This window comes from Saccopteryx leptura, chromosome 12 (genome assembly GCF_036850995.1).
Source record: "Saccopteryx leptura isolate mSacLep1 chromosome 12, mSacLep1_pri_phased_curated, whole genome shotgun sequence".
Classification (NCBI taxonomy): Eukaryota; Metazoa; Chordata; class Mammalia; order Chiroptera; family Emballonuridae; genus Saccopteryx; species Saccopteryx leptura.
Genome location: NC_089514.1, coordinates 32229345 through 32256930, shown reverse-complemented (window position 1 = coordinate 32256930; position 27586 = coordinate 32229345). Strand labels below are relative to the sequence as shown.

Below are 27586 nucleotides of genomic sequence, written 5' to 3'. Positions count from 1 at the left end.
TGAGGGTACTAGACAAAAAGAGTTGAGAGATGTGGCTTATTGTTCGACTGTCATACCGTGACTTGCAATTTGGTGAATATTATGCCATCTCTTTGCTTCTTCTGTCCATAAGAAAATCCAGACACACTTTTATGGGTGTAGTCATTTATTTGCAGTTCCACTTATCATAGAATTAGGGGTTTACTTTTATCAAACATGTAGCCTTTCTGAACTATCTGGAGCCTAGAGCGTACAGTACAGAGCTTTGTGAAATATGGTGCCTATGAGAAGTTTCCTCTTATACACGAAAGCCACGGTGCTGGCCTGAAGCACAGAGCCATTGTTGGCATAATCGACGCTTATCTGGGGCTTGTCAGATAGAACATTCTGGATGCGAAGTACCTGCCAGGAAAACATGATCTGTTAGTGCACCCTGTGAACAATCATCCTTCAGTAATGCATTCCCTCCCCCAAAACTGCAGGACTAATATATCTCTCAGAAATCAATAAGCAAAAATTCTGTATATCTTCATTTTTTTTCTTCTTCTAATGGGAATGTTAATGTACTAATGATATCTATGCAGTCAGGTTACCTGACATTAGCCTGGTCTGTGGATGGTCTACACAGTTTTGATAGTTCAGACATCTCCTACAGAGGGAGGTGAGGACCAGTGGATGCTCTTAGCAAATTCTTGAGCGAATAGTGTTTCTCTTTGGGAAGGGTTTAGCTTTGGACCAGGCCTACAGCACAGTGGGGGAAACATGAGAAAAAATGAAAAAGGGACCTCTAGCTAGCAGACCAATCCAATATCAGAACCAGTAAGGTTGTAGTGGTCACAGCCTCACATCTGAGAAGTGGCTAGGAAGCATAAAAAATGCATACTTTAGAATTCAATCACGACCTCATACTGCTAGTGGTCCCCAGGAGTAGGATACCGGGACTTTTGGTTGCTAATCAGCTAATATGTAAGAGCTCAGGTTTCCAAACAGCCTGGAGAAAGTTCACTCAAACAGGACAAAATAGAAATGAAAAAAAAACAATTTGAAATTCCCGATTCATGAGTCTATATTGATATCTTCCATTAGAATAACTCTGAGTTGAGTTTTGGCTTTTTATCTTAAGGAAAATCCTACAATGTTGTCTCAGGTTTGTTACAGGAAAATACACAAGCTGGGAACTCATGTAGAAAACACCAGACTCAAGGGAAGGGTGTTAGTGATCACGAAGAAAGAAGTCTTAGCTAAAATAAACAAATGATTAAACTTGAAAATAGAGACATGAGAAAGATCCTATACAGTTTTTCAAATCATCATATAGATCAGCGGTTCTCAAGCAGTGGGTCGTGACCCTGGCGAGGTCTCTTAAAGCAGACGTTGTTGTTGGGTGTCTGTAGGACAGTTACATTATCACTTTGTGGGGGCACATATCTAAGGGAGGATAGCTTGCTAGCTTAGGGTAACAACTCTTCAGGTTTTAGGTTCAGGCTGGACTTTTTTTATTTTTACACTTCTTGCTGTCTTTTTTTTTTTTTTTAAGAAGCTGTGACAAATATGTTAACCAGAGAAACAATTTTTAAAAACAGAAGAACAGCAATATTGGAAACAGAAATAACTGTATGTTAAAATTTATCCATTGGCTGATTACTAATCAGGCGAGGGTTTAAATCTCAATTTCCCAACTTTCCAAATTTAGATTGAAACATAATATCTTTCTTCAAACCTTACCCTCTCCCTAAAGCCTACCCTGACCTCCATATTTAATAATAGGACCTGCCCAGCCCCCCTGTTCTCAGTAATCCTGATTTTCTTTACTCTATTATACGTTTCCTCATAGAACTTACCACCTTCAAACTTACTATATAATTTACTATTTCTTTTCCTTATTGTTTTTTGTCTCCCTCCCTCCCTAAGAGCAAGGATCTTTGTATATTTTGTTTGGTGGTATAACCTAACCATAAAAACAAAGTCTGATATGTAATGAGTGCTCAATAAATTTTGAGAATAAATACCTCAGAGTATGACTTCCAAGAATTTATATCTGTATTGAACTTAAGATATTTTTTACTCTTAAACTCAATGCTATAGAAAATGCAATGTAATGTAAAAAAGAAAAAGAAAATGCAATGCATTATGCTATTGTTTTTAATGCCATATAAAATTCAATGGCATATGCTACTGTCTTAAAAGAAATGTTAAATAACACAAATAACATCTTTAAAATGAGACATTCTTTAACACTATTATATATATTAGAACCTGGTGGTAAAAATTAATTAATTTTGTTTTTAGACTACAGTCATTTAAACCCTTTGTTTGAGCTGCATGCTTGGTAGTATGTTGGAAAGTGGGTCCATATGTGGCTCTCCCTTTGTCTAATGTCAGGGCCTGCTCTAAGCCCAAACTTTGATGGACAATATGAATGCTATCTGGGTCAATATGAATACTCAAGTTCATATTTTTCCAGTATTCCCATTGGCAGGTATAACCCTTGCTGGATGGGACACGCTATCTAGCACTGATACTAAATTGGCACCCGGTAACCTGAAAGAGTTAATGGACCATATATCCTCTCCTTGACAAAATCTTTACTCATTCCCTATGTACATTTTTTTTTTTTTTGTATTTTTCTGAAGTTGGAAACGGGGAAGCAGTCACACAGACTCCAGCATGCGCCCAACCGGGATCCACCTGGCATGCCCACCAGGGGGCAATGCTCTGCCCATCTGGGGCGTCGCTCTGCCACAGTCAGAGCCATTCTAGCACCTGAGGCAGAGGCCACAGAGCCATCCTCAGCACCCGGGGCCATCTTTGCTCCAATGGAGCCTTGACTGCAGGATGGGAAGAGAGAGACAGAGAGGAAGGAGAGGGGGAGGGATGGAGAAGCAGATGGGCGCTTCTCTTGTGTACCCTGGCCGGGAATCGAACCCGGGACTCCTGCATGCCAGGCCGATGCTCTACCACTGAGCCAACCGGCCAGGGCCTCCTATGTACATTTTTTCAGGTCTGGAACATCATATGTGACCCACTGACTTCTTCCAAGTCACCTCAACAAATTGTCTCATAGGCTTGTCTCATAGCCTTGCCTGTGAGCTCAGAAAGGTAAAGAACTTACTTCTGACCCTGGAGGATCCTCAGGGTTATACATGAACAGCTTCATGGCATTAGGATGGCATCCTGCCCAAATATCTCCAGTGTCAGGATCAACAGTTAAGTTATCCACGAAGGTGTCCAACTGTATTACCTTCCAACAAAGAGGAAGTAGTGAAGACATTGTTTTGACTTTCTTCCTTACCTTACCCCTCCCCCTCATACCAGCTCCTTCTGGCTCCTGAAATTGGTATTTTTAACAGGCTCTGTTACTGAATTTTAAGAAGTGCAAGCATACTCTCACAGCCATTTTTAAAAAATAGCTATCAATCCTTCTTTCAAGGAGCACATTCCTAGGTCAAGCCTGGGAGTTACTGTAAGAGGCATGTAGTGTGGGCAAGCTGAGTTATCTTACCTTCAGCTGAGTTAAATCCCAGTTGTCAAGTATTTTCATTATATGAATGTTTTTAGCAAGTACATCAGCTACATAGATATACCTTTGAAGTAAATAATATTTACATGTAAGCAAGTAGTATTGAGATGACACTAAATTTTATTTTAAAGAATATATATAAAAATTCACAACAGTTCAATGTACCAATGTAATGCCTTTCTAAACACAGCCAAAAAAAAAAAAAAAGAGAGAGAGAGAGAGAGAAAGAGAGAGAGAGAGATAGATAATGGAGTGGGTTTTTTTGTTTTTCTTAAGTGTGAAGCGAGGAAGAAGAGAGACAAATTCCTGCCTGAGTCCCTACTGGAATCCACCAGGCAAACACCCTACAGACAGTGCTCTACCCATCTGGAACTGTTGCTCTATTGCTTGGTAACTGAGCTATTTTAGCATCTATGGCAAAATCATGGAGCTGTTCTCAGCACCGAGGGCCAATTTGCTCCAACTGAGCCATGGCTGTGGGAGGGGAAGAGAGACATAGAAAGAGAGAAAGAGGAGGGGTGTAGAATCAGATGGTTGCTTCTCCTGTATATGCTGACTGGAACTCAAACCCAGATGTCCATATGCTGGACCAATGCTCTACTATGGAGCCAACCGGTCAGGGCCATGGAGTGGTATTTTAAATATATATATTTTTTAATTTAGTGAGAAGAGAGGAAGCAAAGACAGACTCTTGCATGTACCCTGACAGGGATCCACCCAGCAGGTCCACTAGGGGGTGATACTCTGCCCATCTGGGGGCATTGCTCTGTTGCTCGGCAACAGAGCTCTTCTTAGTGCCTCAGGCAGAGGCCATGGAGCCATCCACACGGCTTGCTCTAATAGGGTCATGGCTGCAGGAGAGAAAGAGCGAGAGTGAGAGCAAGAGAGAGAGAGAGAGAAGTGAGAGGGGGGAAAGTAGAGAAGCAGAAGGGCGCTTCTCCTGTGTGCCATGACCAGGAATTGAACTTGGGACATCTGCACACCTGGCTGATGCTTTACCACTGAGCCAAATGGCCAGGACTATATTTAATATTCTTAAAGTGCTTTAAATAAACTTTGAATATGTGCTGTGACTATAAAGTAATGCCATTGGTGTTTCTAGATGATATATAGGCACCATCTCATTACTTGGGAGTCACATTTTACTCTTTAAATTGAATGGAGGGAAGTGGACTGCTTAGAGGATAAAAGGAGTCTACACTTCCAAAAACTGGCCCTTGGAAAGAAGAACCAGATGACCATGAAGCTCAGCCACAGTCATTTTTTAAAAAGAGGAAGAAAACTTACAGTTGTTTTCCACAGAGATTATCTCTATTCATCACCTCAAATTTCTATACCAATATTCAAGGTACTTTTCTTTTGAAAACATCTTCTCTTTTAAAACACTTTAAAAGAGTTTTTCATAAAACTGCATGCTGAATAAAATGTGCTTCCTTATAGAAAACTTTGCTGCAGAGAATCAGTAAGTCTGAAACTTTTACAATTGCAATTTCCAACCTAGGTTGGGCCTCCTTCCCTAATAACTTTTGGGGAACTAAACTTAGTATATGTGGTTAAGGCCTTCCAGCTTCATAAGAAGCAGAGATAATGTGTCTCTATTCTCCTTTTTAGTGTGTTAGGTGAGTGTGTTTCTAAAGTCACATAAGAAGTTGGAACAAGGACTTTATATCCTTGAGTCCAAATGCTTCATTTCATTGGAGTGAGCTTAACGGGCAAAGATGGCAAATGGTTTACTTAAGATCATACATTCAGTATAAACCCTGATCCATGCCTGATACCTCCACACATATACTGACTACATAAGCTGAGAAAGTAACCCACCTCTTAAGGGAAGGAGTCAATTAAAATATTAAGGCCACAAGGTAGAAAAATTAGAAAAAAGCCTTACTTTTTGTCCGGTGAGATTGTGATCCCATTAGCAGAACTAAATCCGGTGGCTACCACTTTGACCTCTCTCGGACTGTAGAGAAGAACAGAAGTCCACTGAAGGTCCAAGAAGATCTCCAATATTATCATGAAAGAGCTGGTAAAATAGTGGTCTCTGGTGGCATAGAACTGTTCCGGTCCCAGAACCACAATGTCGTTCACACTAAGTTGGAGACAGAGAGGGAGAGAAAGCCATGGGATATTTTAAAATAGTGATTGTTGTCAAAATCACCAAATCTCTGCAAAGACCAGTATGTTCATCTGTGTGAAAAAGTATACATGAAATAGTAGGAATTTTAAAAATCTACAAAAAGTATTAAGTTTTCATTGCCCATGATTTTTTATTTTTTAGCCATTTGTTGTTTTCTCCCTCTTTCCTTCCACAAAAGTCAGCAAAAACAAATAATTACACAAATAAGCCTCAGACTCCACATCTTTTGACTGGTAAGTGTTTATAATAGGATCTGTGGCAGTTGTAGTGCTGTTTCCCAATAGTTCTGGTTCGCCTTTTTCTGGAATTAAGCTTCTCCAATGTCCTTGATATCAGGCCTGGCCATGCAACTTGCTTTGGCAAATAAAATGAAGTGACGTGTGTGGCTTTTGGATGAAAGACATTAAGAGACAGTTTGTGACCCACCATGCTTTCCCCACTTCTTCCCCAGTAACCAGCAACTTTTCAGATGATACATAGCATGGTCCTAGCACCCTACATGAGGATGATATAAAACTTAGGCCCTGTATCATCTACATCAGAGGTACTGCATCGTGAGAAAACAAGACAAAACTCTGGTTTCGAACCACTGAAGATGTTAGGGTTTTCTTTTCTGCTATTGTCCTATAACCCAGTCCGTCCTGGTCTTTGTATTTTATCTGAGTAATGTAATTATAAGTGCCGTTCTTTCTTATATGATAAATGTTCTTCAATGCCATTGACATTTTTAAATAAAGCAATTCTTACTCTTACAACATAAAAAAAGTCATTTCCATTTTGGAAAAGTAAAAAGGAGACAGTGACTTGAAAACAATGTAAAACAAAAAAGATTAGATCTTTTTAGATTTAATTGGGAGAGAAAAATTGGGATCAGTCAGGATAATATTTTGAAGTTTTGATGTGTAAAGACTTTCCTAAGGTCTTTGGGCTACTCATCTTTTGGATCTTAGTGTAAGCATTCCTTCTTCTAAAAAGCATTGCCTGACCCCACAGATTAAATTAAATTCTCTCATGATGCATTTCATAACACCTTGTTCTACCCCTTAAAATGCTTGGTCAGTGTGTATATGGGGCATCTCTCAAGGTCCTCAGTAGATCCTCAAAACCTCCCCTGCCCTGTTCCAGTTGGCCCTACTTCAACCAGCTCTATATGTTTGACAGATGCTCCACAGTGCAGCTTCATAGTGCTTTACCTCAGGCCTGTTAGGGGCCTCTGACTCCCACTGCAGGCTTCTGTGTTGACATCAAAGCACAGGATAGCACCAGATATGACTGTGCATGTATGGGAATTAACACCTCTTGAAGCAAACCTTTGACAAGTGGGAGACAGAGCTGGTGGATAAGCTCTTCTTCCTTTCTTACCTTGGCCAGATTGTCCTTAAGTTGCTTTTTGGGAGATAATTCCACGCATTTAGTCTTGGTTGACTTAATAATGTCTTTGCTATGGACTGTCCCCAATGTGAGTTTCTAGAAGTTCTGTTATAACAATGTACCACAAACTAGGTGATAGCATAAAACCACAGTAATTTATTGTTTTATGATTCTGGAGGCTAGAAGTCTGAGATTAAGGCATTGACAAGGCTGTGCTCCCCTTGAATGTCCTGTGGTCTCTCCTTGCTGTCAGTAGCCCCAGCATTCTTTGGCTTGTAGAGGCATCAATCCAACCTCACTGTCCATCTTCACATGGCATTCTCCCTGCGAATCTGTTTTCTTATATGGCCACCAATCAGATTGGATTAAGGGCCTACCAATATGATGGGCCTTAACTAATAACATCTACCAATGATCCTATTTCCAAATCAGGTCATGTTCTGAAATACTGGGGTTAACATTGCAACATATCTTTTTGAGAGGAACGCAATTCAACACATAACACCCTTTCCGACCTGCCTCACCTTTGTGTCCTGGGATTGTACTTCCTAATCAAGTAGTCATGTATGAGGACTTTCCTCAGGCTGTGATTTCTGAAATAACTCTCCCTGTGAGGTCATATATTATGGCATTTGATCCTCACAATCACTGGTCAAGTGAGTTATGCCAATAAGAGAATCCCCATTTTGCTGAGGAAATTAAGCACAGGTTAAGGGACCTGTCCAGTTTCTTAGCCACTCCATGGCAGTCTGGTCCCCCCTGTGTCTCAGAACCCAGCACAAAATATCATGAGAAGAGTTCGGTAACTTCAACTTCTCTTATGTCTCTTACCCTCTGGCTGTTCTGGTTCTCAGATTCTATAGGAGAAGCTCAGACACAATGTTGAAAAAGAGAGCAAAGGCTAGAAGGTGCACTTCCTCTTGTTTTCCCATTCTTCTAGCTAAGGAAAGATTAACCTCTATTGTTTTAGAGTCTAAACAAATTCTTCTTTGTTTGTTACAGCCTTCAAACAGGCAACCTATCCACTAAACAGCTTACTATTCTTTCAAGACTATAAGAAAGATGTTTATCATTGTGATTAGAGCCCAGCTTTAAATTCAGGCAGAACTAGGGTTATATTCTGGTTCCACCACTTACAAATTATGTAACAAGGGGCAATTATTTTATCTAAAACTCTGAATCTCAGTTTACTCATGCCTACCACTAAAGGCTGTTGTGAGAATTAAGTATTTTGGTACAGTGCCTGGCACATCATCAAAGCTTGGCAAGTGTGAATTTTTATATGTGCCTACTGGCTTTTTTCAAATTCCACTTTAAAGCTCTCATTGAACAAAGAAATAGCCCATCCAGAGGTTGGTTTTAATTCCCAGTGGGTATGACTCTCAGAACACAACCTACCAAGACAACTAGAAATGCTAGAAATGGGTGTAGGTGTTTAAAGAGAGCCCCATACTGACTAGTATTGCATTGCTGTGGAATAAAGAATAGAATTAGAGCTGGGAATCTAATTGAACACCTTTAAAGGATTAAAATGCTTTTAAGAAGTTGGAAAATATAAAGATATTCAATACTAACACAGCAATTTCTAGTGAGGTGCTGGGCAGTGTCACCATGGGAACCTTTAGAAAGCTTCAGAAAACAATGCTACAAAACAAAAGTTGAAGGAAGCCTGCTGAACCCAGGAAAACAAAGCACACAGCAGAGGTGCCAAATAAATAGAAGTGCAAATTAATCCCATACCTTTTGAGAAGTTCATGTTCTATAGTTTTAAGGTGTAGCAGAGAACGTTGTTTTTCTTCAAATTTAAATATCTCCACCGTGGACTCCATGTGGGGATGATTCACAACATAAAGATACACAGTATGGTCTGAAGTGGAAAGAGCATAATTTCTCATAAGTTTACTTCTATTGCAACTACTATGAGACTTGGTATACAACTTGGTCACGTCCAAGGATTTTTCTTATACATCTTGCATTTGATCGCCACAGTCCATCTGATAGGTAAGTCGGACAAAAGCCAGTATCTCTATTTTATTGAAGAAATTGAGACTCAAAAAGTGAATGACTTGTCAGCAATTTTCCCACCACAACCAAGTGACAAAGCCAAGCCCTGACACCTCTACAATAGTCTCACCTGCCCCCCCCCCGCCCTTTCTAACAGAAAGATACACAACTACAGTGGTGCATAAACAATGTAGTTTCCCTGGATGACTCTTCAACAGGAGGAGTGGGTGCAAGCACACAAAGCTTTGTTGAGAATTCTTTTCAGTGAGAATTGCCTACAGTGCAACATATGGTCAAGGAATGTCAGGGCTCTGTATCTTAAAATAAGCAACACTTCCCAGCTAGAGAATGAACTTCTGACACAAGTCAAACTACCTAAGGTTGCAGTAACAATATTTAATGAGCCCAATGGGCAGGAAATGTAAACATAAATGCCAGAGGAAACAGCCTAGCCAGTTTGGGGTATTATTAACCTCAAGAATGTTGAACTGTTTTCATATTGGAACGTGAACTGCTCTGAACAGGACTGAGGGAAATAATCCGACTTCACGAAGTACTATTTTCTGAATCTAGGTCGGACGAGCTCTGGAGTTTGAAAAGGCCCACCCCCATCTTCTCCTCTGGACTTGACCTGCATTCAGCTCCCCTGTTCCCTCCGTTGATGGGTTTCCAAGCATATAATGCAGCAGGCCCAGGCACTGGAATGGCCCCGAACCACCTTGATCCAATTTAAGGAAAGGGGCTCCCTCACAGATGAATCTTTCTTTCGGTCTGACCCGGCTCCGCTCCAGGGCCAGGGGCTAGGCAAGCAGAACTGAGTTGGATTTTAGCCCTCACAAGGCCCTCCACCCAGACTCTCCTGTGGACACAGCAGGAGCAATACATGTGCTGCCTGGCCTTGTCCTTCTTCAGGTCTCCACAGGACCCCTCAGAGAAGCCACGCTAGGTGAGGATAATGCTCTTCTCTGTCTTCTCATTCCATTCCAATTTATGTGTCTTTTGGCCTTATGAATCAAATGCATAATTAAAGGAGATGACTAACAAAGTCAGATGTCAATCATAATACACTCAGCTTCTGAGAGCCTGATTATATGCCTGAGGTTAACATGTAAACTATAAACTGGTCCCATTTGAGAACAAACAACCCAAACCCAAACCAATCCTCACTCTCCACCACAAAAAACAAAAAGAGAAACAAGATAACCTTCACCTCTAACACTATTCCATGCAATAAAATAGCTCCAGGTTAATCTGATCACTCCACATTTTCTGGTGAAGCGTCCTATGTCTTGCTGAATGTCAAAAGAAGTGGTGGCTTTTGTATGATTCAAGTAGAGACTGGAACCTTATTTTCACTCAAGTAAAGGTGTAGAATTAGAAGTAAGACCACCTGGGTTCTAGTTCTGGAACTGCCATTTTCTGATGACAGAAGTGAAGCTATCCTTCGGTGCATTTCTTTAAACTCCATTTCTCCATCTATAAAACAGTGTTAATTTCCAAACTTCCTGCCTCATAGAGTTTGTTCATTTGTTCAATTAATGCATGTTCATAGAGCAACAGGTATGGTTCTAGACTCTGGGAATCCAGCAATGAACAAGTCATAAGTGCTTTATGGTGATTTTATTCTAGAGAAGAAAACAGGGAGGATATAATCAGTAAATAAAAGAAACAGAAGTGGAAGACGCCTCCTTCACAGAGCGGCAGCCACTGGAAAAGTGACAGTTGGGTTTGGCTCCAAAGGTAAGAAGGAGCTCGCTATAGAGCACTAGTGGAGGAGAAAAAGAAAGTATTTTTTAACATTAATAAACAACATTAATTGACATTTTGATGAATGTTAATAGAAGTACATCAAAAAGAAATATAGCAAGGTTCGTACCCTGAAACAGATGGTGGGAAGGCTTCCCTGAGAAGGTGACAATGCGCTGAGGCCTGAATGATGAGGAAGAGGAAGCCAGAAGTAGCGGGAAGACATTCCCTACAGATGTAAAGACTGAGGCATCTCTCATTTTATAGGACTAGAAGAAAATCAATGTGGCCGGTCCAAAGAGTCGGGGGGAGAGTGGTGTCCAGTGGGGTGGAGAGGAAACCCAGATGCCAGAATGTGTGGGAGTTGTGCCTAGAAACCCAGGGTAACTTGGAGACTTGAGGTTTATTGTCAGAGTATGGGAACAACATGGAGAATTTCAAGGAAAGAGTGACATGATCAGATTCTCAAAAAATAACTTTTGCTTATGAAAATAGAGGGGAGGTGCAATCATCATCATAAAGACATGTTTGGCGCCTGAACTGGGATGGGAGTGGTGAGGATGGAGAGAGTTGGACAGCAAGGAGAGATATTTAAGACGGAAATCAGACAGGACATTGTAACTAGTTGACTGACTGGGGCAGGGAAAGGGAAAGTGTCAAGTTGGGTCCAGGGTTTTATTTTGAGAAATAAGTAAATTATATGTCCAGGTACATGAAAATGCTTTATAAACTATAAAGCAATACAATACTGTTTGGTATAATTATCTTTTTTTTTTTTTTTTTGTATTTTTCTGAAGTTGGAAACGGGGAGGCAGTCAGACAGACTCCTGCATGCGCCCGACTGGGATCCACCCAGCATGCCCACCAGGGGGTGACGCTCTGCCCATCTGGGGCGTCGCTCTGCCACAATCAGAGCCATTCTAGCGCCTGAGGCAGAGGCCACAGAGCCATCCTCAGCGCCCGGGCAAACTTGGCTGGAGCCTTGGCTGCCAGGCTGCGGGAGGGGAAGAGAGAGACAGAGAGGAAGGAGAGGGGAAAGGGTGGAGAAGCAGATTGGGCACTTCTCCTGTGTGCCCTGGCCAGGAATCGAACCCGGGACTCCTGCACGCCAGGCCGACGCTCTACCACTGAGCCAACCAGCCAGGGCCAGTACAATTATCTTTTAAAGAAGAGTTTGCTAAGTAAATAAACAGATATAAAGGGCTGGGCAAAAATAAGTTTACAGTTGTTTACATGGAAAAAGACGTGAGGGCTACGATTATTTCAATAGCTTTATTATGCAAAAGACTGTCGCTAAGGCACCGTAAGCCTACTTTTGCCCACCCCATATAAGATTTCAGAGGAATATTTAACCTACTTAATAAGGTAGCATTCAAGCATTTTTAAAGGTACCCATTTATTTAAAGTTCAACAAGTCTGTGTTGGTGCAAACCAACGTTATTGGAGAAGTGAATAGAAATAATTATGAATAATTTCTTTTTATTCATTAAATCAGTTCAGCAAATTTATACTTAATAATGCATTGTAATTCTAGTCTGTATTTGGGAGAATTAATACACCATGTCTTGAAAGATTCTGAATTGTAACACTCCCATTTGACCTTTTCTTTATGTAGTTATTATTAATTAGGTTCACTGTGCTTACTTTCTCTGTGCTCTGTGGACCCACAAATATTTATAAATTAAATTAACCTGGAGTTATGAGCTATCAACAACTGAAAAGTAATAGTGGAAATAGTTTTAAAGCATAAACAGTATATTAATGTATTTTTTTATAACAGCTTTTTGGAGATGTAATTCCATTGCCATTAAACTCATGCTTTCAAAATATACACATTAGTAGTTTTTAGTATATTCACAGAATTGTACAACCATAACCACTATTTAGTAACAGAACATTTTCATTACCCCCAAAAAGAAACCTCATATCTAACAACTGTCACTACCTGTTTCCCACTCCCCCAACCATTGCCAACCACTAATTTAGTTTTTGTTTCTATGGATTTGTCTATTCTGGGCAAGCTATGAATGGAATCATACAATATGTGGCCTTGCATGATCAAATTCTTTCAGTTAAGATAATGTTTACAAGATTCATCCATGTTGTAGCATATATCAGTACTTCATTCCCTTAATTGCTGAAAAATATTTCTTTATATAAATATACCACTTTTTTATGCATTCACCAGTTGATGGGAATTTGTATTATTTACAACTTGGGGGTATTAGGAGTAATGCTGCTATGAAGATCTGTGCATAGTATTTGTGTGGACCTAGCTTTTCAATTCTCTTGGGTATGTACCAAAGAGCGGACTCTCTGGATCATATGCTAATACTATGTTAAACTGCTTTCAAAGGTGACTGCACCATTTTACAATCAGACCAGAAAAGTGGGAGAGTTCCAATTTTTCTACATCCTTGTCAACGTTTGTTATTGTCTGTTCTTTTTCATTATAGACACCCTAGTGGGTGTGAAGTGGTATCTCATGGTGGGTTTGATTTGCATTTCACTAATGACTAAGGATACTGAGCAGCTTTTCATGTGTTTGCTAGCCATTTGTATATCTCTTTGGAAAAATGTCTAAGATCCTTTGCCCACTTTTTAATTGGGTTATTTGTCTCTTTGTAGTTGAGTTGTAATGATTATTTATATATTCTGGATACAAGCCTCTTATCAGATGGATGATTTGTAAAGTTTTCTTTCATTCTCTGGGTTGTTTCTTCACTTTCTTCATTGTGTCTTTTGAAACAGAACACTTTTAATTTTAATGAAATCTGATTTATCTATTTTTTCTATGTTATGTTTTAAATGTCACACAATTGTTTTCAAAGGGCCTTTTATTTCTAAGTTAGATTTCTGAGAACAATATGCAAATGATCTTGATGGTCAAATGAGAAGAAAAAGAGATGGGAGGAAGAGGAGAGTTACGACTTCTAGTCTTCCTTCTTTAACGCAATGTTTAAAAACGTTCTGACACACATTTATTACCTTACACATGTACATCTTTATGTAAAATAGCATCTTTTCTCCTTTCACACGCATGTCAAGTCGTTGGGGATAAGTGATTTCTATTTCCCTCATTGCCCCCTTATTCCGAAACATTCAGGCTTTACCTTTGTCGATGAAAGTACTGATCCCATGTGGATTAAATGATGCTTTGTCAAAACCATCACTGATGTTTAGTGCCTGTATCCTGGGGTTTTGCTCATTCAGATCCATCATGAAGATTTGTCCTGGTTCATCAGGTGCAAAGGATGGCATACCTGGGTATTTTAATCCCTTTAAAAAATAGAGAGTAAGTATGTACATCTTATACATATTAAAACAATGTTTTCATGTGGAAGTTAAAAAGCTCAAAGCCTAGCAAAACTGTTCAAAGCTTTGAATTTCTTTAAGAATCTGGGACTTCTGCCTCTGTTAGCTGTTGCCAATTTCTGATCTGAGGGATTACCAATGTCATCTAAGCCAGTGTTTTTCAATTGCCAATACAGTCCCCCAGAAATTTCATGCTGGGCTGAGAGTTAACCACCCTGATGTTGTTTGAAGATTATAGTCCAAAGGATCTTAGCTGATTTCTGCCTTAGCAGACCCTGAAATAATTCTCTTTTTTTTTCACCAGTCCCCAAGTGTTAAAAGTTTTAAACCACTGATCTAAACCACTGGGAATAGGAAGAACCCGAAGTAATTTTTAATATGGAGAAAAGGGGTTTAGCCAAAAAACAATGCAAGAGTCTAGGCTGTGTTACTTTGTGTGAGTCCCTTGGCCTGCCTGTGCCTCCGGTTCTTCATTTAAAAAATGAAGAATTCAAAATTTATGATGGCTAAGAATCTACCCAGGCCTGATAGTCTATAACTAACATTCCTCAAGGCAGAGAGAAGGGGTGTACAATTTCACAGTATTGCTTCCATCCCTACATCCATATTTTGTAGTAGAATTAGCCAAGAATTAATTTAGAGAAACTAGTCTCAGAGTTGACTATTTCTGACCTCTTTTGTTCCTATGGATATATCTGAAAATTTGAATATAGATCTTTTTTTCTAACTAATGCAAAAAAAAAAAAAGTTCATGCCAGTAGCTTGGACAGTGGCTCTCTTTATTGGAAGAACCAGGTGTTTAGCAACCAGTCATAGGCATTCTGAATGCATCGGGCATTTGCTCCATCTCTGGTCATTGTGTCAAATCTTGAGGTTGGTTTATTCTACGAAAGTTACAAAACTCAGCCCACTTCTTTCCTGCATCCCTCCCTCATCACTCTGATACATACAGGTCAAAATCAACTATCTTTTCTTGTACTCTCATTTCCACTTACACGCAATTTAATTCTTTCATACTCTATGTTCTCTCTCTTCCTTTCCCTTCCCTTTCTTGTAAATTACATACACACACAACTCTTACTTATAATAATTCTATTCTTGACTTTTCCACTGTCCCCCTCCACATCACTTAGGGAGTGACTGTAGATCTTCAAGTTTTTTTAGAATAATCTTTCTATGCCTAAATTTTATTTTATTTTATTTTATTTATTTATTTTGCATTTTTCCGAAGCTGGAAACGGGGAGGAAGTCAGACAGACTCCTGCATGCGCCCGACCGGGATCCACCCAGCATGCCCACAAGGGGGCGATGCTCTGCCTATCTGGGGCGTTGCTCTGTTGCATCCAGAGCCACCCTAGCGCCTGAGGCAGAGGCCACAGAGCCATCCTCAGTGCCCGGGCCATCTCTGCTCCAATGGAGCCTTGGCTGCGGGAGGGGAAGAGAGAGACAGAGAGGAAGGAGAGGGGGAGGGGTGGAGAAGCAGATGGGCGCTTCTCTTGTGTGCCCTGGCCGGGAATCGAACCCAGGACTTCTGCACGCCAGGCCGACGCTCTACCACTGAGCCAACCGGTCAGGGCCAATGCCTAAATTTTAGTGAAAACCTGACACCACCACGCCCCCACCACCCCCACAGGGTACACAGAAGCACATAAGAGAAGGTGCTATGCCCTCTTACATTCTCTTAAGTCATCATACTTAGAGAAGAGATCAGCATGCCAACCATACTTAAGTCACATACTTCTTCCAGATCTCTGATGTTATCTAAATCAACAGCTTGTCTTCTAAGGAAGCCAACAACTTTTGCTTACTGCATTTTTTTCTCCAATTCCCTACCAACTCCTTTTGCCCTGGTCCACCTCTTCAGGGCGAGTCTAAAATCAGGACTGAAAACTTACATGCAAAGTTATTATCCCAATTTTAACCAGACATTCAATGATATTCATCAGCCTTTTGTTCATTCTAATAGATAATCAATTGCATATCTCCAAGTGTCTATTCTACATTTATTTATCTTTCAGAGCCCACAAATTCTCCCTCTTTATTCTCAATGGATAACTTTACCTCTTATTTCTCTGGGGGAAAAAAATCACAAACAAATACGCCATCCGGTATGGATTCCTTCTGATTCTCTGCTTTCTACCTCAGTAATTCTTCATTTTATCAATTATCTTCCATTCTCCTTTTTTTTTTTAAGAAAAGAGTATCCTTCTTCTGTTCTTAAGTTAACTCCAACCATGGCTGGTTGGCTTAGTGGTAGAGCATTGACCTGGTGTGTGGATGTTCTGGGTTTTATTCCCAGTCAGGGCACACAGGAGAGGTGACCATCTGCTTCTCCACCCCCTTCATGTCCCCTTCTCTCCCTCCCCCAGAGCCATGGCTCAAATGATTTGAGCAAGTTGGCCCTGGGCACTGAAGATGGCTCCATGGCCTTGCCTCAGGCACCGAAATAGCTCAGTTGCTGAGCAACAGAGCAACTTCCCCAGAAGAGCAGAGCATTGTCCTTTAAGGGGCTTGCCGGGTGGATCCAGGTTGGGGCACATGCAGGAGCCTGTCTCTCTGCCTCCCCACCTTCCTGCATATCACCTAAAAAGGAGAAAGAAAGAAAGAAAGAAAGAAAGAAAGAAAGAAAGAAAGAAAGAAAGAAAGAAAGAAAGAAAGAAAGAAAGAAAGAAAGAAAGAAGAAAGAAAGAAAGAAAGAAAGAAAGAAAGAAAGAAAGAAAGAAAGCTAACTCCATCACCTGTTTATTTGGTTTCTTGTTCTCTAGGCCCTGTCATTAGAAATTATATCCTCTCCATTTATTTTTACCAAAGCCCCCTTCTTTTTCCTGAAAATTTTCTCATTTTTCATTGGCCCCTAACTTTACTACTTCTTTAACAGACATTTATATTGCCTTCCCTTCACTATCAAGTTTCTTAGAAACCACTTGATCTTGTTGCCTGAGTTGATTTGCCTGAACTCTCAATTGCCTGAAATCAGTATTCTACAGTTCACAGAAATGCCTCTGTAAAGGTCGGATCAATGGCCTCCAAAATTTCTTATTTGATAACCTCTCTACTTTCTCTTGCTTATGGCTCTGTGGCATTTGGGCACAATGGTAAACCCCTTTGTTTCTTGTTAAAAAAAGAGTAGGATTTCCTGATAGAAGTCTTGCTTGGTTTCCTGCCTCTTCCTCCTTCTGTCTGTCCTCACCCATCCTTCTCTCCCTCCTGCTCTATGTTCTTTCCTTGCAGATCTTATTCATAAGGCTTCAGGTAGTTCTTCTATTCCAATGACTTTTCAATCTGCACATTTAACTGGAATCGCCCTCTGAGGTTCTATCTTGCATTCCCAACTTCTTCCTAGGGATAGCGCATAATCAAATTGTTGTAACCTAAATCAATATCCTCTCCTCGAATCCTGCCTCTCATCCACATATATTATTCTCCTTTAAGGGCATCACTCTTCTCCTCAATATCACACCATAAAATTCAGTCTTTAAGTCTACTCTTTACCCCATAGTCAATTGGTCTTCAAATCCTGTGGCTTAGATAATGGCACCATTGAGCGGAAAAAATATCAGAGACATCTAATCCTTCCCTTTTTACCTATGAAATATTTTACTTTTTCTTTTTTTAAAATGTATTTATTTATTTCAGAGATAGATAGATAAACATTGATTTGTTGTTTCATTTATTTATGTACTAATTGGTTGGTTCTTGCATGTGCCCTGACCACGGAATTGAAACTTCCACCTTGGCATATCAGGACAACACTCCAATCAACTAAGCTAGCAGCCATGGAAAAACCTTACCTTTTCACATGAGGAAAATTAAGTGCAGAGAAGCCAATTGCCTAAATCATTCAAGTCATTAATTAGTCAGCTTCTTTTGCCACACACATACAGAAAGATTTGATAGTGGAGAATACCACCCAGGAAGGAAGGTCAAGGCAGAACACCACAGCAAGTGTGCCATGGTGGCTTGGAGAAATGTGAGAGCACTGCCAATGAGTAAAAGGACTGGCTCTTCTAGAGAGGAATTTAATTTGATACGGAAATAAGGGTGGAGAAATGCAAAAATCTTGACCTAGATTAAGTGTCATGATGAATAAAACATCTCTAAAAATGGCTTCACAGTCTCTTGGTTTTCTGTTTAAGGCAGCTGAGTAAGAATGTGTGGCCAGTTACTGCAAGCGATTCTGTTGATACCATTCCCCACTGAAAATCACCTGGAGGTCCAGGCATCTTCTTTTCCCCAACGGACTTCACATAGGTATGGACAGGCATTGAAATTGTCCACTGGCCTCATTCACCAGCACATACATTCCGTAAAGATTCAAGCACCTCGGTATGCCAGGAAGTGCGTTATGTGCTGAGAATGGCCATGAACTCTCTAAAGTCCTGACCTTGAGGAGCTTGAAATCTAGGGAAGCAGCACCAGGAAAACTCATCAGATTTAGTATCATATGTAAGGGCCTAAGTACAGGGCACACAAGGACCAGAGAAGATGCACCTCACCCAATGAAACAGTGTCAGAGAAGACTATTTTCAAGAAGTAAAGTGCAACCACAGTGAGGCCTCACAGTGAACTAAAAGCTAGTCTACATGTGTAAAGAAGGGAGCAAAGAGAAGCATGCCAAGGACCAAGGTAAGGAAGCAAATGTCTTGCTCAGTGCCTCTACGTAGACTAAAAATATCCATCACACAGAATTACTTTGGAAATCAGCAGCTTCCAAACATGTTCTAGGACAGCAAGAAAGGGTGACAGGAGGAAAATAAGAACAGGGACTTGATTTACTACAGTCATGAACATTAAAAACAAGCAAAGAACATCCTCCTTAGCCCATAGGTATGAGTTGTTTATTACTTTACAAAAAGAGCTCCATTATTTAACACTTCGTGTTAATATTTCACATGGAATTATTTGTGATGAAAATCTCTATTTTCCGTATGGCGATAATTTGGTACTTTTAGTTCCAGTGAAAATAGAAAAGAAGCACACAGTATGAACCACAGATATTATTTCCCTAACAGCAAAGAAATCTCCTAGCTATACAACAATCATTTTGAAAGGTCTATTTGGTATAACATTGCAAATCTAAATTGGCAATAGAAATGTAAGTCAACAAAGAAATGGGTTTTCTAGACAGTTTTGTCTTATTGTTGATTTTGGAGGAAAACTAAAGAAATAAAATTCTTCCCACCCACCTACCCCGTATACATACCACCATCTCCAGCAATTTAAAATACAGACAACATCCTGACTATACTGTGCATATTTAAGAATTTAGAAATACAGGCCATTAAAGGTCATTATGTGTGCCCCTCTTTTGGCCCAAATTATATAGATTTAAAAGTTCATGTTCTTTGGTTTTTTGTTTTTTGTTTTTTGGGGGGGGGGGGTGAGGCTAAAATGGAACATTGGGCATACAATTCCAGAAATCAGAATTCACACTGAAAAGAAATCTGCTTTTTCAACATTTTATGTCTCGTTTCAAATTGTAACTGATTTAACAAACTTATGCTGATTTTCAACATCTTCATAACATATACATTTAATTAATTGAAATTAAATCACTTGCATAGTTTCCTGATCATCGCAAGCCCATAAAGGTGGTATTGGGGATGAAATGCAGACTTTTTGCTACTTCTCCTTAGAAGAGCTGGAAAGCATAAAAGAGAACCCAAGATGGAAAGTACTTCGGGTTTTTAATTGAGCAACATAGTCACGTTCAATCCACAAAGCTTTACTGAGCTCCAGACACGTACGATGAGAGGAATATTAGTTAGTGATAAGATGGCTACCGGAAGCTGAGGCCCAGCCAAATACAGCAAAGATGGGAACGGACAGCAAAGGGACAGATCTAGACATCAGTCTAGGAATTTAACAAAAATCATTACACATTTATTGAGACCCCACTGAGTATGCAACTGCCACAGGGAGCAAGCCTGAGCACTCCTGTGGCGTCCTGATGAGGCCTCCAGAATCTTGTTTTGACTTTTTTTTAGTTGACTGGTTTACCCGCAGGTGGTACGAGTGCATAGGGGTCCATCTGGCAGCTGTAGTCGGCTACATTAATGTGCTGTCTACACAGTTATTGACACAAGTATCTGAGGGGTATGGGAAATACTCACACTGGAGATAAAAGCCAGCCCACTAGGAAGTATATCAATATCTTCAGAGCCATTTTCTGCAAAAGAAGTGGAGGACCAGAAAGATGAATGTTTGAAAGTTTAAAAGATAAATCACACAGTCAAAACTTTGAGCTTCCTTTGGAAACGACATTGACTTTTGCAACTATTTACTTGGGAAACTATATTGACTATTAAGAATCCAAAAGCCATGTTACTGTAAAGTAAAACCCAAGTCAGACTCCAATACAAATTTTTTTTTTTTTTTTAGAATTCCATCTCAGGAGAAAAAAATAAATGACCATAAAATAAATTGATATTCTAGATTTATTATTTAAATAATTATACCTAGGGTCTGTCCTGAGAGATTCAACTTTATTTCCCATAGAAGACTGATCTATAGACCAAGTGATAACATTTGGAAAGTCGTTATTGTAAAAATCTCTTAAAGGCCTCTCTGCCAAGCATTTCTCTTCTTCCAACTTGTTGAGGCTTAAAAAGTTTATTATTATCTAATCATATTGGGAATTTTTTTATACTATTTGCTCTCTTTTACAAAGGTAATACATCTAAGATAGACTATTAAATATAAATGAATTTGAAAGAGTTTGGTCAGATTTCCATTGAGAGCTAGTATTGAGTATTTTTCTTTGGAAAGAAACACATAATAAGTAAGTTATGACAGAGATCGGGATGAAAAAGGACTTGCTTGGCTCCTAGTAGAGAGATAGAGCAACAGTGACATGGCCCAAACAGTCAGGGCTGAGGGTAAAGGCGTTGGTTATCCAGTATGGCAAAATGCATTTTACAAATCTGGTAGAATCAATACGTATCATGGCCACATGCTCTTCTTAACATGTGATGTTTATACTCTTCCATCAAGAAGTAAAATCTAGGCCCTGGCCGGTTGGCTCAGCGGTAGAGCGTCGGCCTGGCTTGCGGGGTGACCCGGGTTCGATTCCCGGCCAGGGCACATAGGAGAGGTGCCCATTTGCTTCTCCACCCCCCCCCTCCTTCCTCTCTGTCTCTCTCTTCCCCTCCCGCAGCCAAGGCTCCATTAGAGTGGAAATGGCCCGGGCGCTGGGGATGGCTCCTTGGCCTCCGCCCCAGGTGCTGGAGTGGCTCTGGTCACGGTGGAGTGACGCCCAGGATGGGCAGAGCATCGCCCCCTGGTGGGCAGAGCGTCGCCCCTGGTGGGCGTGCCGGGTGGATCCCGGTCGGGCGCATGCGGGAGTCTGTCTGACTGTCTCTCCCCGTTTCCAGCTTCAAAAAAAAAAAAAAGTAAAGTCTATATTCTCTCCCCTTGAACTTGGGTAGACCTTTGTCACAACTCTGACAAACAGAATGAGGTGGAAGTCATGCCACAGGATGGACACACAAGGTAAAGTCATAGCTCTAGATCATCGGCAAAGCCTTGAGGGAAAGATGAACTTAATACAAAAGACCTATAAGACATGATTTCTGGAGGTTAGGATTATTTTATCTTTCATCCTTTCTACCTGCAAAGAATATTGGGGAAGGAAAAACAAAAAGAGAGTTTCTTTCATCAATAAAAATTAACCACAAAAGTCTAGGTCTTAAAGAAAACACAAATCAGAATTTTCCCCCAACTCTGTTACTGCCTAGCACACGCTGCCTAAAATCCTTCCGTAGGTTTCTATTGCCTCGGAAAGCCATCCACTCATTAAATAGTTGGGTCTTGCAAGTATTGTCTCATTAGTGAGCTTTTCTTTAATATTCAGCCCGCCTATTTTTGGTCAGACCAACTTATTAATATTTCACCTTTTGCACCTCAGATTTTCTGTTTTCTGCTACCATTGTACTTTCCTGAATCTTTCATAATAAAAATGTGTTGGCAGTATATAAGAAAGGCGGTGCTACACAACAGAGGGTACAATGCATAGAAGAAAACCATTCTGGTTCATAATCTGCCTAGTTCTAGACCATTGGCAAGTGATTTCATTCTCCTGTATGTCAGTTTCCTAATCTGCAAGGACAGATAGCAGCACCAACCTTACAGTTCAGCTATGAAGATAATGTAAATATCCCCATCCTGAGGCTGAGGACTCAGCAGAATGTTCATAGACACTAGGCCAGTGGTTCTCAAGGTGTGCCCTAGGGCGCACTGCTGTGCCCTAGAAGATTTCCAGGTGCGCCCTATGGTATTCCAGAGAAATATGTGCCTGTTGGGGACCAAAAAACCAACAGGGTTTTTGGAGTTTAGATTTTTGGGGGACAGAGGTGTGGGGAATTGGCTGTAAGCTGACAGTTTGCCCAACCCCCCCACCTCACTAGCCTGATTAGGTTGCAAAAGCCTATTAAGCTATGGTGCTGCACTTGATCTTAGCCAAAAGGCCGAGAAGCAATATATGGTGCTGGATTGTTTACACTACCCCCCATGTTCTCCGGAAAGACTGGAGGCAAGTTTCTTCTATCCTTTGGTATAAAGTAAGATGATATGTATGGTGGGGGTTGTCTACACTCAACACAATTAAGAGTAAAATGACAGGAATTCTTCAATGTACTAACGAGGAAATGAGAGTTTGCCTTTCAAATAATGGCCAAACATTGAAGAAATTGCTAGGACACATCAGGCTCATGTTTCTCATAAACACAAGAATGAAAAAACTTAACACATTTGCACCAGGACCTGCCAAATTTACTAAATCTTACTAAGAATGTATCTATATATGTAAAAAGATAACATTTTGTTGTTTTTTTATTTTTTTAACCCTTCTTCTTTATGAATTCTAAAAAGCATAACAAAAAATGTAACATAAAAATGTTTTTTAATCTCAGAATAAATTTAATTTTGTCATATTTATTTCATTTAATTACCATAAAAGCACGTCTGGACTTTATATTCTTTTATTTAATATTTGACTTAATTATTATAACATATTTCTCAGAAATTTGTATATAGTGTGCCTAAAATTAATTGTAGGATTTTAAATGCACCCCGACTTCAAAAAGTTTGAGAACCACTGCACTAGGCAGTATTATTATTTTTAAATGTATGCCAATACTGTCCCATTGACAAATGATCCATGATCATTCTAACTTGTTTAGCTCTCCATAATAAGATGTAAATATGCTATTAGACACAAGAAGTAACATGGCATGTTTTTTCTTCTACTCCCAGCCAGCTTCTTTTAAATCATTCACTTCAAAATATTTGGATAATCAGTACATTGATTAATGTCCCACAAAGATAACTATGGTTTTAGTTTCTCAAATCTGTTTGAATTGAGAGAAGAACTGGATGTTAGTAATCATCAAGTCCAGCAATTTTCAACCTTTTTCATTTCATGGCACACACAAACTAATTACTAACATTGGGTGGCACACCAACAAATATGATTTTTGCTTATTTGACAAAAAAAATAGTATAACTTTTAATCTCCCATACCAGACAGCTATTGTTGTGCTGGCTGTTGTCATTTCTTTTTTATTTGACAATCACACAGTTTGAAAAGCTCTGATTTAGATCATCTACATCCTGCATGGGCACATAACTTTTGCTCAGGCTGAGACACACAACGCAAAGAATGCAGCCTGCCTAAAAATGCCATGTAGTCATTCCTTCCCAGGTCTTGCTTCTTCCCCAGAATACTGTCATGCAGCTGGGCAAGGTTCCTGGTTATTCAGAAACCCACCTAGTCATATCTTTTCTCCATCAGAATTTCGTGCAAAAGCTCGGGTTTTTGAAAACAAAAGTTAGGAAGGAGTTGGTCTTCAACTCTTCCTGATTTCTAGCCAGTAGCACAAACCTCTTCAAAGACCAGGGTGCACAAGAGCCAGACAACTTTATTTTAGAAATTGAGGGGTGGGGGGGAAGAAAGGAAGAAAACTAAATTTAAAAAAGAGTTCTTATTTATTTATTTATTTATTTATTTATTTTTATTTTTAATTTTTTTGTATTTTCCTGAAGCTAGAAACCGGGAGAGACAGTCAGACAGACTCCCGCATGCGCCCGACCGGGATCCACCCGGCACGCCCACCAGGGGGCGACGCTCTGCCCACCAGGGGGCGATGCTCTGCCCCTCCGGGGCGTCGCTCTGCTGCGACCAGAGCCACTCTAGCGCCTGGGGCAGAGGCCAAGGAGCCATCCCCAGCGCCAGGGCCATCTTTGCTCTAATGGAGCCTCGGCTGCTGCGGGAGGGGAAGAGAGACACAGAGAGTAAGGAGCGGGGGTGGGGGGGTGGGGGGGGGTGGAGAAGCAAATAGGCGCTTCTCCTGTGTGCCTTGGCCGGGAATTGAACCCGAGACTTCTACACGCCAGGCCGACGCTCTACCAGTGAGCCAACTGGCCAGGGACAAAAAGGGTTCTTTTTTAGCCTGACCTGTGGTGGCGCAGTGGATAAAGCGTCGACCTGGAAATGCTGAGGTCGCCGGTTCGAAACCCTGGGCTTGCCTGGTCAAGGCACATATGGGAGTTGATGCTTCCAGCTCCTCCCCACCTTCTCTCTCTCTGTCTCTCCTCTCTCTCTCTCTCTCCCTATCCTTTCTAAAATGAATAATAAAAAAAATCATCTCTTACCTAAGAGTGTGCCTTATAAAAAAAAAGGGTTCTTTTTTATTTCAGATTTTATATATCTATATTATAAACTTCTCTCACAATAAACTATGCTGTCATCCTGTCACATATTGATAGATAAGTTCCAGTCCTTGACCTTAGGGAGTTTGTACTCTGATATTGGGGGAAAGAGAAAACACTGCCAGCTATAAAATAAAGTAGGTGGTAGGTGTCATAAGTGAACCAGCTTTCGAAATGTGATAATTCAGAGATAAGAATTAAGCTGATTTCAGAAAGCAAAGATGAAGAAATTAATGAAGAGAATTTCATAAGCAAAGGTGAGAAAGTGAAAGTTGGATTCATTCCTGGGACAGTAAACAGAATCTAGCTGAACTTTTTTTTTTTTTCAAGTATACTTCTCTAGGGAAATGGGAGGTTTGGAGCCCAAATAAGCAGTCACACAGTAACTAGCAGGTGGGATTAGCCCTATATGGGGGTACTAGGAGGGTGATGTCAACATGTGTTTTGTGGAACAATGAAGAACGAGAGGAAAACAATGGTTTCTGGATTGTGAACTGAGTCTCTTTGAGAATGTCATGCATGAGAGAAGTCTAGAAGAAGACCTGGTTGTGAGTGGGGGTTTAAGGGAGGAAATACCAGAACTGCAAAGTAGAATAAAGTAGATTTGAAACTTGAAAAAAACACCTGCCATTTGAGAGGTTAAGGATCCAGCTATGGATTTGTAGCTAATTTCTTTAAAGACATCTCAGTAGGCTGTGAGATCCTTGAGGATAAAGGCTAAGTCATATTCTTCTTGGTACTTACAGATAGGTTTTGAAGAAAGTGACGCTTGAAGCCAGAAATATCAAGGAGAGGGAAGAAGAAAAAGGAGAAATAAGATAGGCAACAGAAGAAGACAGAGAGGGAATGAAATATCACAGAAGGGCCAGGAAGAGAGTTTGGCGAGGGACAGGCCAAGTACTTGTCAGTGACATTCTTCAAATGATAGACATCAGTAAGAAAGAGAACTGAGAAAAAGCAGCTAGTTTTCGCAATGAAGGGGCCCCATGAAAACCTTGGATTAGGTGGCTAGGGTAACTTGAAAGGTTCAAGGTGTAGCAGGAGATTAAACCAGTTGGCAGCCTCGGTCATGCGGATTGTGAGTAAAAAACTGTGCAGACCCTTCCGGAGACTGTCCCATACATACCAATTTCCTCAATGAGGTGGCAATTAGGATATTCTACTGGCTCCACTTCTCGAAATACATTAAATCTTTGTCTGTGGAAGACGAAAACACTAGAGGTCAACACATGACTTCCAAAATCAATGTCTAAACACGGTTTTTAATTACTTTCATAGGCATTAACTCTCTTTCATCATTTATAGGTAGCATAAGAAGTAAGTACACAGCTCCTTGTATTTACATTTAATTTACATAATGTGGACATTATGTGGGCAATGTGCTTATATCAACTAACCTCACCCAGTTGCTGTTGAAAGACTAAAATATAACTATATATGAATAACACTTTGTTGCCCAAATAAGTGATATTTATTGATGATAGTACTATTCACTTAAACGTATAAGATATATTATTTAATTTGATAAATCATAGTCTAATATAAATCTGCACTTTGGTTCTCCTTAATCCACTATGGCCTTGCCTTTTGACCCATCTACCTCCCCTAACTACTTTCCCCAAATTCAAATTCCCCTTGTAACTAAACCCGGTAGCCTTTGCTTTAACTTTATCATTTTAGAATTTTTATGCTGAACTGGCCACATTATATTCAATATTGTGTTATTGTTTTCACAGTGAAATATTCATTTAAATGCCAGGGATAAGTTTAAATTTTTATTAAGCAGTATTCAGGAAGATTACACTTTTGACTTACCTTACTGTCACTTTTTAAAAAATATATATGCCTTAGCTCTACTTTATAATAATTATTTTTAATAATTATCTTAACTGGAGTGCCCTGTGAGAAAGTGTTATAATATTATATGTTATAATATGTATATAATATAATACACATACTCAAGCTGAAATAGATAGTATTACCAAAAGGCTCCTCAAGATATTCCAGCTTCTATGTAGAGAAATAAATAAAAGCACCCCAAACACAGGTGAAGACAACCAGAGATTTTAGGTACACTCAGAGATGTGTGGCATCACCCAACATTTCCCCCTTCCAGCCCAGTATTAACTCAGGCCTGAGATATTTCTGCCTATCATACTTAGATCTTTCCATTCAAAAGGTCCCATACCAACAAAATGCCAGTTACCACCTGAACATTTCAGCTCATTCCCCTTCTGTCTGAATAGCTCTGAGGTGAGTTCTGCAACCCAGTCTTCTTCAAGGTTAAACTGGCCCTGGGCAATGTCAGAGTCTGCCACAAGAATCTAACGTGGTAGCCTGGTCCCCTGTCCCAAACCCACCGCTTCCAACGGGGTTTTGGCAGGAGCAGGAGTTTTCGTAGGAGCAGAATGCAGAGAGCGACCTGGAAGGGAGATTTGGGAGGGTGACTTCCAGGAAGCAAAGGAGGGCGCTTCTGCCCCACTGTTTTAGGAACGGGAAGCAGTTCGCTCCCTTTCCACCTCAGTTTGCCTAGCTGAAGTAAGGAGCGAGGTTCCAAAACTGCTCCTTCCTACCGGCCAGCAAGGTGGCACCGGGCAGACGACGATGTAACTTGCAAGAGCAAAAAGAGCTGAGGACGCCCCATCAAGATGCAAACTCACCTAAATGCCACAAACCTCTCCCCGATTAAGGCCAGGCCGGCCCCGAGCAGGGTCAGCACCGCCAGCTTCCCCATGGTCCGGGGACCCAGTTACAGTAGGCCGTCCCCAAGTCCTGTTGGAGGGCGTGGCGAGAGGTTCCGGGCCCGC

The 27586-nt window shown here is 40.5% G+C and overlaps 1 protein-coding gene across 1 annotated transcript; it reads right to left on the bottom strand.

Annotated features, from left to right (window-relative positions):
* Positions 1-127: 127 nt before the first annotated feature.
* On the bottom strand, positions 128-27549 carry PON3 (paraoxonase 3). Its single transcript, XM_066354280.1, has 9 exons — positions 27440-27549; positions 25906-25976; positions 20186-20241; positions 13871-14036; positions 8748-8874; positions 5388-5588; positions 3482-3563; positions 3092-3220; positions 128-381 (listed from the first exon to the last, which is right to left on the bottom strand). The coding sequence occupies exons 1-9, from the start codon at positions 27511-27513 to the stop codon at positions 223-225; spliced, it is 1065 nt and encodes a 354-aa protein (XP_066210377.1). The 5' UTR covers positions 27514-27549; the 3' UTR covers positions 128-222.
* Between the last annotated feature and the right edge of the window lie 37 nt (positions 27550-27586).

Coding starts and splice junctions, on each gene's coding strand:
- PON3 (XM_066354280.1), bottom strand. CDS start 27,513: ATGGGGAAGCTGGCGGTGCTGACCCTGCTCGGGGCCGGCCTGGCCTTA. Junction 5,589..8,747: donor GAACATGAACTTCTCAAAAG/GTATGGGATTAA, acceptor TCTCCAACTTAG/TGTGAACGACATTGTGGTTC. Junction 382..3,091: donor AGGATCCTCCAGGGTCAGAA/GTAAGTTCTTTA, acceptor TTTTCCTGGCAG/GTACTTCGCATCCAGAATGT.